Genomic DNA, 13,591 nt, shown 5'->3' on the forward strand with positions numbered 1-13,591 from the left:
AGTGTTAAAAGAACGACTCCAAAACTACATAAAAGAATAAGACCTCTTTCCGCACACCATGTTTGGATTCCGGACCAAGCTTTCCAAACAAAACGTGCTGCTACAACTCAAAGATGAGGTCCTACAGAGAGCGACCACCAGAGTGAAACGCATTATAACGTCCCTTGACAACAAAGGGGCTTTTGATAATGTTAGCCACGAGGCAATACTCACAGGTCTGGACGACCTAAACTGTGGAAGACTAATCCATGGCTATGTGAAAGATTTCCTCTCTAACCGAAAGGCACCGATTAGTATAGGCAATGCACGCACGGACACATTCAAAATTACCAACAAAGGAACACTGCAAGGCCCAGTTATATCACCTCTACTATTTAACGTAGCGATGACAGGGCAGGTCGGAAAACTAGAGGACATCGCGGCCATCAAACACGGTATGTACGCAGATGACATGGCAATATTGATAACTAAGAGCTCCTTGGGGGAAAAAGAAGTCAGACTAGAGGCTGCAGCCATGTGTGTTGAGCAATGTGCCCGAGTTTGTGGCCTAGCATGTTCCACGGAGAAATCAGAACTACTCAGGGTATAGAGAAACAATATGAATCGAACAGTTCCTGCAGAATCACACCTACGCCTCAAGGTGTACCTTGAAGGCCAGGAAATCCCGAAGAGGATCACAATTCGGATCCTGGGGATGTGGATACAGTCTGACCAAAAGAGTTTTTAAAACAACAACGCAGGCCACTCGGATGATCAAACGAATCTCAAACAGAAGAGCAGGTATGCGTGAAAAAGATGCCCAAAAGTTAGCACGGAGCTTGGCAGGGTCATTTACAGCCTACCATACCAAAGCATGAATCTGTATGAAGAACAACAAGCAGAAATAATCATACGCAAAGCGTAGAAGACAGCGCTCAAGCTAACAGTCAGCACATCGACAAACAAGCTCCTAGCTTTTGGCTGTCCACAACACTTTCCAAGAGCACAGGGAAGCCCAACTCAAAGCACAGATGTAAAGGCTAATGCAAACTCCGATGGGCAGAGCGCGCCTCCGAAAACTTAGATACGACGAACGGATAAGGAAAATGTCCAAAAGAACGAACATCCCAGACGAACTTCGCTGAAGGCTCCGAGTTGCACCAATTCCCCAAAACATGGACGCGAACCTCCCCCAAGGCAGTCAAGAAGCATGGGCAGACTATATGCAGCAAACCAACAACAAGAACAACAAGAACCAACAAGAACAGCACAGTGTACGTGGATGCGGCCACGCATCACCCTAAGAAAGGAAGCATGGCGGCAACAGTGATAGGCCTGGAGCACCAAAAAATCGCTAGTGGTTCACTACAACACAGTACCATGACCAAAGCCGAGGAGCTAGCAGTCGCTCTAGCATTGGCGGAGGGCTTCAGGACTGGACGATCGCTCAACATAATCTCCGATTAACAAGCGGCCTGCCGAAATTTGCTGAATGGCAGAGTAAGTCGCCCCATATTCCGTGTACTCCTCGAGGCAGAAGGCGACACAACACAATCTACTGAACACCAAACCACGGTCCAACACAGGATCTTCTGAGCGCCGGGACACGCGGGAATAGCAGGGAACCCAGAGGCGGACAGGGTAGCTCGAGGCTATGCTACAAACTTAGCTCCCAGCTAACCCGACCTCGAAGAGCCCTCGCCAGTCCCCAAGGAATACTCGCCCATTCTAGCACATTACAGATGGATCAGAAAGACCAGAAAGAAAGACCGCCACATAAATCTCTAACTAAGGCAGAGGTAGTCGACTGGAGACAACTTAAACAGGCACCTTTCCGAACCTATACGTACTAAACAAACTGCACCCTACACGGTATGAAGACAAATGCCCCTGGTGCAACATGAAACCCACCTTCCATCACGCTACATAAGAATGCCAGAAAGCAAATGGGATTCCAATAATTACAAACCCAAGTCGGCAGCAATGGGAGGCACTCCTGACCAGTAACCACCGCGAAGACCAAGTCGTTCTAGTGCAGCGAGCTCTCATGGTGGCTGATGCCAACGGAGCTCTGAACTAAGGGAGCGACTGATCCTGCTGAGCCCAGCTAGGAACATAAGCATAAGACTGAAGATCCCGGTGGGTAGCCACGCAACAACTCTGTAAATCTAGTCAGATAAAGTTTTATAACTCGGGCAAGTCAAGGAGAAGCAGATCCACTGGAGACGCCGGCGCCACTCTGCTCACGTGGTTAACTTTCTTTCATTGTGCTAGCTCGGCTCCACCGATACCCTCTCCAGTTCTGCGTGCTCCTCGTCTCTCGCCAGCCAATTGGAAAAGGAAAACCTGTCACGGTAGGCACAATGCTATTCTCTTTAAAACCAGACGAAAGTCACCTCCTATAAACTAGAAGAGCGTTTGACGGGGCTCTTCAGAGGACTTTGCTTATCGCAGCCCATGCTTGCGTCGGCGGTTACGTAAATTTTATGACACGAAATTGTCATAAAGCTAGAATGCAATACATTTACGCTATAACGCCCCAGTCCACGCATGTTGTTACCGGCTAAGGTATTTATTTCTTGTTATTGCCTTCGAACTTTATATCGTGGCCTGTTAAAAACAAGGTGAATTCTCAATGCTTCCAGTTCAAAAAATATTTCTAGCGTAAGAACTTTTTTGTATATGTAAATTCGGGACGATATTCAGAAATAAGTGTAGTAAACTATTCATTCTTCAAACGAGCCGGATCTATTAGGCCTTAAGGAAATCGATGTTCTTCTTTGACTGTGAGCATGCACTAAACATGTTAGATTTCTTTTTCCTTTTTTTGCTATAACAGATATTCGACAATTGTTTTAACGCGGTCTGCCAAAAAAGAAACTTTGCGGGTGAAATATGAACACGCATGCATGCTAAATCACAGACAAAAGCCACGAAAGGACGACAGGTAGGTCGGAGCTTTCCAAGTGCTTGTGGCCTTTGCGCTGGCCCCATTCGAATTGCGCAGGCGTGTTCATTTAATCATAAGTGGTCGAGTTCATTACTTAGGACACCGAATTCACCGCACAACTTAGGGAACAGCAATTCAACTTTTATTTACTTGACAAATTACTAGCATAAAAGCCATTCCTCAGAATAGTTACATGCAGCCTTGCTTATCAGAACAACTGCAGCGAGGCACGCGCACCTCTATCGAACGATGTGCACAAATAGTTATCGGCGTGGCAGCAGAAAGCAGAGTTCACTGCAATGGCTTCGAACCATGGAAAATAGGCCAGAAGACACTTGTAGGGAACTAAAACTAAATAACCACTATGGTCAATGGTATCTCAGCACACGCGACACACTTTCGAGAAACACACCCGCTCCACCTAACTAGCTAGATAAATGCAATAGAGACAATTCAGGCCAAACAAACAAAGTGCTGCAGTAATAGCTTAAGGTAAGCCAGTGGCGCGGCCCACCAAGTCGAACGAACCGCGACCGGTGCCTCTCCGTTCGAGTGTCGTGCATCGATCTGAACAGGAATAGGGAGCACGGAGTCAACGACACTTTTGATACCGTAATGGACGGAAGACGGCGGGAACGCACGGAGCTGCTTTAAGACGGAAGTGTTGCTATATGGCAAGTGCGCTCGTTTTGTCATGGCGAAACGCCCAGGACTAAACCTCGTTGAAACTATAAGTGCACTGCACTGTCTGAAAACGTTCAGTTTCCCCCACAGGTAATGGTACGTCGTGAAAATAGTGCTGATACGAAACGCTCCTGCCTACAGCTTCCTCTTGTGACGACCGTTCCCTTCCCTTTAGCCATGATTCTCCCGGTGAGCAGTGATATGATGGTCGATGGTAACGAAGTTGAGCATGAAATACAAGTATTTGGAAGGCGTCAAGGGCCAGTGCTCAGCAATGTTCGAAGTAGTGGTGGAGACTTGGGGGAGGTTGACTGGTAGCTTGCGGTAGTCGAATAGCGGTCATGATTCTCTTGTAGTCGAGTCAAAATAACGTTTGCCGGACGCACTTTTTACTGCAGAATCAGTTGACAGCTCGAAAACAGGATTGTTTGTTTGTTTGTTTGTTTGTTTGTTTGTTTGTTTGTGCATGGACATGTGCCTGTCGGTCCTTTCCTTTCCGCTGACGACGACCGTTGTGCCGTCCAGTCATCCTCAGCGTCACCATCGCCATTGCGCGAAGAAACGGAAAATTTTGTTTATCACCATCCCTTAAACTCTTAAAAGATGCAATATTGACTCACACAATGGAGCTAATGAGTGCACGTTGGGAGCTGTGCCCCTCAGACTCAGATCCCATGGATGAGGCACCGGCGACATACCACGAGATAACAAACTACTACAAGCAAAAAAAAGCAAATCTACCCGCCTCCAAACGCAAGCCTCACGCGAGTGCAAGCCTCGATCCTGCGTCGAATCCAAACTAAGTCGTTCCCCAGCCCACATTGGCTGGCCATAATTACCAAGGGGCAATGGAACCCAATATATCAAAACTGCACAAATCAAACATTGGCTACCCAAAATCACATTCTTTGCGGGTGCGAGGGCTTACCCCCTCCCACGTCGCTCCTGCGAGCTCCTTCACAACAGACGTGGGAGGAGCTGCTTAGAACGCCGGATCAAAAACTACAAAAAGCCCTCGTTGCCTGGGCCAAAAGGGTCGCTCCTCGTGAGGGGCCATCCTAGGACTCGGGCCTACCAGTTCATAACTGAGCAGAATCTCAATAAGGTTGTTTCCCCACCTGTCCTGCGTAATCAAGTATTATATCACAACATTATATCTGCATCTTACATAATCCCCTCATATGTATCTCTAAAGCACACATACCTGCCAGTATAGCGGTGCATGATATTCAATAATTTCATAGTAGAGGTGGAACGCCTGAGTTGTTGGCATAGGTCAGGCAGTACATATGAACGTGGACAAAGCGTATAAAACAGAAGGTCTGCTTTCACCACCACTGATATTCAACCGAATGCCACCTGCAGCAATACGTACTGACTATACGGACGCAATAACCGTGCTATCGAGCAACACTAGTACCTGGCAATTTTGCAAGATTTTACGCTCCATATAGAGGATCTGAGAGTGGTAGCAACTGTCAATATATTGCGCAGGCCCCAACGGGCAACACTGCGGAAAAGGCTGACGTTGTTTGCATCGCATATAGAAGTCGTTCTTGAGAAGATGCTGGCGTGTTGGTGTGCAAATATTGTCATCACCATAGCCAGAAAAATAGCGTCGATGGCACAAATTGGGCGCGTGTGAGAATAATGATGAACATCAATAATCGATCAATGACGGTATGTGCCAGTAATACAAGATGCGCTGAGAATCTTGCGGCTGCTGAAAACAACGCCGAAATAAGCATCAGCAGTATCATTGCCAACAACGAGAGTCAACAACGTCACTGCCAACAGCAGTTAGAACACGCAATTTAGTTTACATAATAGCTCACCTGATAATACTGTTTTACTCTCATCCATAGGCGGCACTTCGTCATTTAGTTTGTGCATCGGTAGTAGCAGAAGTTATTAAATATTTCACGCCGAATGACACATGTGGTGGCGGACTAGCCAGTGAAGCAGCCCATCGCAGACCGAGCAATTATGGCCAAACTCCGCGCCCAGAAACATTCTCTGGAATTTGGGATTCCCCCGGTGAAACTCGAAGGAAGTGGCAAGTCACGCGTCTGCCGCTTGGACACAGACTCGAACGACCTAGCTTGACGCTTACGATCAGCCTCCAGTGCACGATCTTCATCGATGGCTTGCGCTTGACGCCGACGATTAGACTCTCGCATCTGCTCTTGCTGACATTCTTCGGAGGCAAGCGTTCTTCTCGTACTCGGCTTGTTGTTAGGCCATTTGCACAATGCGTGGTCTTCCCACTTTTCCCAACTTTTCCCATTTTTGTTGGAGTTGAACTTATCTACTCCTGCAATGCACACTCCGGTTCTTACACATAAAGGCAGCTACCGCGGCGCACATCTCCGTGTTCTGACGCGCCGTTGTATTGAGTGCAGAGGAGAGCAGACACAGACAGCAGCAATGGCGGCCATCGTGAGTTCACTCCTCCACTGCGCAGGTGCGGCGGATGGTGAAATCACGTGGCCTTTTTGTTTTTGCACCGTACTATCGTTCGTTATATTTTTTGTTCAATTTATCAATTTACAGACGTTAGCCGGCTCAGATAACCCCACTACGAGACCACGCAGTGCCTTTATCTTTTTTGATCACTTTACGGACGTTAGCGAGCCCTGACGCTCCCCCCCCCCCCCCCCCCCCCCTTCGAGACCTCGCATGCGGCTAAATCGTCATGTCCGGCAGGTAAACAGTTTCGCTGTACGATGAAATTAAAAATTAAATTATGTTTTGGGGATATTACGTGCCTTAACCATGATCTGAGTACAAGACAAGCTTTAGCGGGGGACTAAAGATTAATTTTGGCCACCTGGGGTTCTGTAACGAGCAGCTATACCTACGTGAATGAGCGCTTTTGCATTTTTGCCCGCGTCAAAATGCTGCCGCCGCCACCGGGATTCAATCCCCGACCCCAAGCTCAACAGTGCAATGCCAATAGTAACTGGCCTACAGCGGCGAGTGACGAAGTTATTGCCGCCGAGGTGAGGATAATCCCCATTCAGGGCCTTCAGAACGACACCTTTATGCTGAAAAGCTGGAAGCCTTAAACGCCGCAATTTGTGTATGGATGTGAGCTTACGGATCACACGAGGCGCGTGCTGGCCTACAATTACTGCTTTATTATTCAGCTTCAGCTCCCGCTAACTTACCCAAAACTATTTTATAGCCACTGGATTCTTGGCCATTCTCCTTATGGGAAGTGATCTCATTATTTGAGGAAGGAGCAAGCATACACGAATGCGGTCTGCACTGTGAGAGAATACTGCTGTCGCAGTACATGAATTCAGTACCAAACATATTGCTATAGTTTGCAGCTTTCTTTATCCTCTCGTGTATCCGCACATAACGCATGAGAGCAGATTGCAGCCATTTGTGACGTTGGAGATATTACAGACGAAGATGACCGGTCACCGGCAAACAGCAATTGCATGGTCTTGCGCTGGTAACATTGTGTTTCAATATCTATGTGTGGCATACACCGCAATTTTTTTCTTTTTTTTTCTTTTTGCAGCAGTACGAATAACTTGATAAAGGCACTGCGGCTTTCGATGGGCTTACTTTGGGAGAAGGGTATAGAGCGTGTTCAATCATTGTTACCGAGTGCACTCTCTTGGTTTACACGTAGCGCGTGCTAAGTGATACACATGTAAACCAGAATGTCCTGCAGACTGATCGAGGGATAACAACTCGGAGGTGCGCTGGTATATCCACACACAACACGCGCTCACGGATCCGCAAACACAGGAACACGCGCTTATGCGGACACGCACGTATACTCACCCACGTGCGCTAGCGCGCGCGCGCAAATGCAAGAAAACAATGAACCAGACACGCGCACATGTAACCGGAGAATTTTCGGCTAAAAGTGCCGGCGGCGATTCTGGCAGTAAGATCGTTCAGCTATGGCACAGAAACGCCGGTTAGTCACGTGGGTACTATTCTGATCTTCGTGCATTTGGCTTCAAACGTTCTTGCGTCTTTGTTATTTGCGCTTTATCTGCCTGTATCGGTCTAAATTTCCAAGCAATGCCATGTACTTCGAAACGCAGAGGACAATAGGGCTCTGCGCAGTTGCCGCATTACTGGGAATTGTTGCATTTATAAAGCAATATTTAGTTGGAGGTGAACAACTTGCTGTCTAAAAAAGCCGTTAGAAGCCAGAAGGCCGAAGTTCAGGCGAATTCGTGCACTAATCACTGTTCCTATGCCGACTGAACCACAATTCTTGTAGTTTCTATATATCATCAGGTTCCCTCTAGTATGTTTTTTTTATTTTTCGGGATACTCCATGCACGTAACACGCGCGCACAAACGCTTCACGAGAGCCGATGCGAATGGGGGGGGCAAGAGCTCCGAAAATTGTCCGTGATGTCATGTCTATCGAGCGGGAATAGCGCGCGACGCTCGGTACGCGGGCCCGTCTGGTCGGCGCCCCCCGCGCTCGAAGGGTTGTTCCTGGTTTCAGCTCTGTCCCTCCACCCTTTCCCTTACTTCGCCGCAGTGGCGGAAGCAAAAATAAGGCGGCTAGACTTACGCTCCCGTTCGTTTGCCGAGCAGCGGGTCGATCGCCCGAGCAAAGACTCACGGCACACGCGCGTACACTGGAGAAGTAAGTGTAGCGACGCAATGACAGCGCTCGCATGCGACGCGTTCTCGTGCTCCTCTTGTCCCGGCAGCAAAGATGTGCGCGCCCTTGTCGAAGGCCAGGCTGAGTCAAGCAGACACAATTGGCGCACTTTCTTTTCGATACGGGGCCAAAGAATGCACTTACGCTACGCTGCAACTGTTCGCAAGAACAAGCGCTAGGCAATCGTGCACATGTCGGACAGATTATCAGCGAAGGTGACCGGCGAGTAGCAAAGGCATTTACGAATAAAAAGCTCCGTGAATTCGGCCCCGGAACGCGTATTCTCGACAAAGCTCTCAATTGGAATTGCTCGTAAGAACAAGCGCCAGCCAATCCCTATGCTGGACATATTATTAGCGAATATAGCCGACCAATGGCAAGCAGCACGCATACGAACGAAAAGTATTGTGAATTTGTTCCTGCGGGAGAAATTCAAAAAAGATTTTCGTTCAGAAATCAAATTTGCCATTTGGCCAGCCCTCTTCACTAATAGTGCGTTCCGCATCAGCATTCGCTGGGATTTGCTCTTACGAACGGTTTCGCAGCGTAAGAGCTCTTTGTGAATACAGACCCAGAACCCGTACTAACAAAGCACTTCGCAAGCTACAGGAGTTGACCAAATGAGTCGTCAGCATTAGTTAATTCGGTCACAAATGACGAATAGTATTTACGACCACAAATGTATTGTGAATTCGGCTCATGGATCAGCTACTAAAGTTGAACGCTTTTAAATACGGGAACTGGTCAATCGCTTTAATGAAGATACAAGCGATGGCTTCCAGCCAATGAGAAGTAGTTTTTAGACTGCAACAACCTGGTGATTTCGCCTTCCAGCCTAAACTCTCGAAGCTCTTTGTCTGTACAAACTTCTCGTGATTCCCCGGCTGCTTTCGCTGATAAAATTCTCGATATCCCGATTTGCTGTTGCCGGTATAGTCTACGATATGATATTACAACTCTAGGCGATGATCTCATATTTACAAAGCTTTTCTCCGACATTAAGAACAACTAGCTTCGCGAATACGCTAACAAAGGGCCAAATTAACAAACATTCTCTTAGTAAGAGTAGTTTGTCGAAGGCTAGCTGGCTTCGATATTGTAATGTTGGTTACCACGATTGGCCGCCGCCTGTTCTCATCGCGGTTGCAGATGAACTGCTTTGAGAACAAGGGCATCGACGTTTAGCGCGTGAAGTACATTGTTACGTTGTAGCCTAACGAAAAAGAGTGAATAGGATAAAAAATAATTTACGCCTGGTTACTGCTTGAAGATGTGCCGTTTCATCCCTACGGTACTCCGGATAATCATACTGTAGCCACAAAACGAAACTTATTTCTCTCTTTCATGCTGTAACAGTGCCACTACAATACATAATTTGATGTATAGAAATGTAATATGATTTTATTTACCCGGAAATATAGCGTAGTTTCACGTCTTCCTTGACCCCGTGCATCTCCACGATGCAAAGCTGCTATGGTGAGCGTGCGCGGACGATAGTTAGTTTACTTAGTCTGTAACTTAGTCTGCTTTTTAATATTTTACGTAATGTGTATTTCGTTTCTTGTATTTTAGTTTTCAGCTTACGGAAGCTCGAAGCGCGGGAAGAGTGGAACGTTGCACGCTATCCGCAGAGAGTATATTTCAATAGTGAATGCCTGCAGTGCACTGATGACCAAAAATCATATCGGCTTTCTTGTGTAACGCTCCTGACAGTCGGTTCTCGGCAATAACACCAGTGACCCGGTCATAGAGTTTACTGACAAAATTAGTGAAGCGCGTACTTTGACACTGCTATTGTTCAACCATCATTGGGAATGGTGATGAGTAAGAAGATTTGTCTAATCATCGCGCTTGTAGTTTCAAATGTTATTGCAGCGTAATATCGTATTACGCTTTATTTTTCTAAATTTCCAAAGCACACGTGGCGTCGTCTCGGCGCACATGCCTTAAAGTTGCATATTGCTGCATTGACAACACAATTTTTGTTGTTGAAAGTGATCAGTTTGCAGTCAGCAAGCCGTTTTCAAGCCAGAGGGACGAAGTTTAGGCAAATCCATGTACTTCCCATCACTCCTGCTGATTGAACCGCCATACTTGCAGCTCCCGCAGACACTAGCACCAGAGTTACCTCTATTGACCTTCGTTTTCGGGAGGCTCGATTACTTCAACTCTTGCTTTTGAGGTTGCAATGGTGCCAGTGCGACCTCGGACGCCATCGTTTCAACTACAGCATCGTTTTATCGGTGACAAACTTGGAGCTAGAATCCAAAGACATTTTTGTCATGGATGCGCTCTCGTTCGCTTGCCGCATTTACTTTCCAGTGGGAGCTGTTGAAAGTTATTCGAGTTGATGAACCTATGTCGTAATTTACAAGTTTACGAGGGGAAAACGTTTATTTGACAGTTATTAGTTTCATCTCAGGCGAAATGCAATTTTCTTTCTTTGTAAATATACAGCGCAGAAATTACACGACGCATATCTGCAATATGGTGTATATATTAACTTACACTGTTCAATGAAAACAGTTGTTTATGCTCTTTGGCGTAAGGCTGGCTTCTAAAACATGATTTATTAGGCAGAGTAAAAATAATAATGTACATGCAAGATGTGTTGCATTGGTTATGTGTAATACAGTTTAACAAATCAGATATGTGATTCCACGTCTGGTGCTAATTGGCTGTCACACGTTTTAGCGTCCTACTCAAAAGAAAGAAACACGTAATTTATGACACACAGTGTCGCAGTTACGAAAGGATAATTCAGGAAGGCAAGCTGTACTTTGGTTAACGCGATAAGACAAAGAATAAGAAAATAAAAACTAGGTAACGAAATAGCACAAGTAACTTAGTTTGCAACTGAACACAATTTGTATTAATTTAATTCTAAAGCACGATTGTGAAGCAAGTGAACAGCCACACTGAGGGATTCAGAGTAACCATACTTATTTGCGACCGGAAAATAAAAATTGTAAGTTTATGCCAGGCGTCAGAGCTTTGTCTCAGACGTCATTGCTTACAAGTCTGTTAAATTCTGAAGTGAGCTAACTGCGTTCCTTTTATAAAAATGCAGCTGAAAACTATTCCCTTGCATTGCGGTCAATACTTATCTCCTCCGCTACTAAAACTGCATGTTTGGAGAAACGATATGGCAATCATATGAACGGAAAGTTATACGCAGTGCGTGCTTGCGTATCTCTCTATGTGTAATATTTGCTCGAATCACGTCACTGCACTACAGTTATCTGGCGAGGTAGACATCAACTGCAAGAAAAACAAAAGCAGTCTATTATAGCGAACGAAACTAATTACATAAATTAATTTCCCAATTACAAGACTTTACAGCACACGTCTATAGGACAAAGTTGAAGAGAATACCTATACGTCACAGACGCGTTGATCAGAGATCCGCTCTAAGCGGTGACGGATGCTCGATGAAGTAAATTGAACAAATAATTTGACCCCACTTGTTTTGGTACAGGGGGTCAATCTGTAATCCAGAAAACCCTATTTTTTTTTAATGACGATTCGCCTCAAGTTCTTAGCGTAAACATGAGCCGCAGTAAGGTAGAGTTAAGGAAGGAAAAAGTGGAGAAGGAAGGCAGGGAGGTTAACCAGTTTAGCTTAACCGGAAGAGAGTTAATTAACGTAGCTAGTTTAGCTAGCGAATCAATCGGTTTTGTTTTTGTTGCACATGACGTCCACCTGGGCAGTTAATTTCACCGCAGTAACGTAATTCATGTAAATTTTGTAGACTTTCATGTTTTTTTTTATTGTTCGAAGAAAAAAGAAATATGGTATACAAAGCGCTCCGAATACAGTGTGAACGAAACTTACGAGATTTAGCGCGTGATGTTGATGGGACAGGTTGGATAAGGGAGGGGGGGACATGGGGTAGGGCGTGTTGTAGGTGCGTAAGAGGAAAAACACTCAGGCATTTTGACCGCGCAGATTCAGTACCTAGGCCGGTAAGTGGCTCACGCGCCGCAACTTATCCGCAGCAGCTATTTGCTTACCAAGTCTCTTGGCCGCCTTCATTTGTGGGACCGATGTAAACGCGAATGCGAACAAACCGTCGCCGCTCCCTGCGCTGCAGGTGTACGACGTTCGGTCGGCTAGCACCGACCACCGCAGCAACACGTCTGACAAGATAACGGCACGATTGCGAAGTTTCACTCACCACAATGCGGAACTGCACGGCCAGTTCTTTCCCGCTGCGGGTCATCGTGCCGCTGTTGCTGGTAAAATGAAGTGAACGATGACGACAACGACAACAACAAAGGATGGCACCAATTGTTGTCTACACTGGTAAAAAAAAAGCACGACGCTAGTCCGGCCGGAGTTCGGGCCGGGAGCTAAGCTGCGTCGACGTTACGACCCGGCACTCAGGAAAGGGTTTAAGTATTCAGTAGGGGCCCGAACGGAGCGCGGGGCCGCGTCCTGCACGGCCGACGATTACTGGCTGGCCGAGCAGCGCTTGTCTGGCGGCGGGGCTGGCGGGTGCACACGTGGTCCAGCCGGCACACGCAGCGTCCGACGTCGCCGCTGTCGGCTCCAAGACGACCCTATTGATTTGACACATCGGGCGCGACGACGGGAACCGGAAGCCAAGGGCGTCCTCCCTCTCGCAGATGCACTCGCCCCACAGAGCCTGGGGCCCCATCATCGACTGTTTCTATCTTGGCGGGCGTGTACGCATGCAGGGGAACCCTTTGCGTCCGTCTGGGACACGTCGACAGTGCGTCGGCCCGAGCGTGTTTAGGGTCAGTGGCACAAGGCGTGCGCGACTTCGCTTGTGGGTTGCCTGTATGTCGACGAACGGGTCAGGTTGCGATAGGCAGGGACTGGCACTCCTTCGTCTGCATCCTGGCCGTAAGCTATGCTTGAGTTGTGCTGGCGACTACTGCGAGGAATTTTCCAATTTGACGTCATAGTTTGACTCCGCAATATTTATCCCCCGTTTTTCCTTTCTTTTTTTTACGAACGCATTTGATGTATAACTATGATTATTTACACAGTAGCGCAACATGCGCACGGACGGCGAAAGAAGCAGATGGGACGTAGCGCTAACAACTGAGTTTTTGTTGCGCGATAACAAATATATGCATCATCGCACAAAAGGAAGGGAGGAGGAAGGCGTACAATCAAGCCAACCCAGCAAGTTCAACCGTAACCAGCGGCTAACGCGACAAATACAACTTTTCTTTCTCTGATTAGGAGACAGACTCCCAACCAACACATTTCCTGCTCCTAATCCCTGCGGCTTCTACTGTTTTTCTGGTGAGCTGATCAGGGTTTCTGGCTATCGAATGAGCGCGCTTAAACAGCGGCTT

The 13,591-nt window shown here is 47.0% G+C and overlaps 1 protein-coding gene across 1 annotated transcript in view; it reads right to left on the minus strand.

Annotated features, from left to right (window-relative positions):
* The window catches only part of LOC139046655 (sodium- and chloride-dependent glycine transporter 1-like), a 183,315-nt gene extending 170,135 nt beyond the window's left edge, over nt 1-13,180 (minus strand). Inside the window, exon 1 of the mRNA XM_070535697.1 lies at nt 12,439-13,180. Coding sequence (XP_070391798.1) covers nt 12,439-12,483 — 45 coding nt within the window. The 5' untranslated portion in view covers nt 12,484-13,180. The remainder of the gene's footprint in view (nt 1-12,438) is intronic.
* Between the last annotated feature and the right edge of the window lie 411 nt (nt 13,181-13,591).

The sequence above is a fragment of the Dermacentor albipictus genome, chromosome 3 (genome assembly GCF_038994185.2).
Source record: "Dermacentor albipictus isolate Rhodes 1998 colony chromosome 3, USDA_Dalb.pri_finalv2, whole genome shotgun sequence".
Lineage (NCBI taxonomy): Eukaryota > Metazoa > Arthropoda > Arachnida > Ixodida > Ixodidae > Dermacentor > Dermacentor albipictus.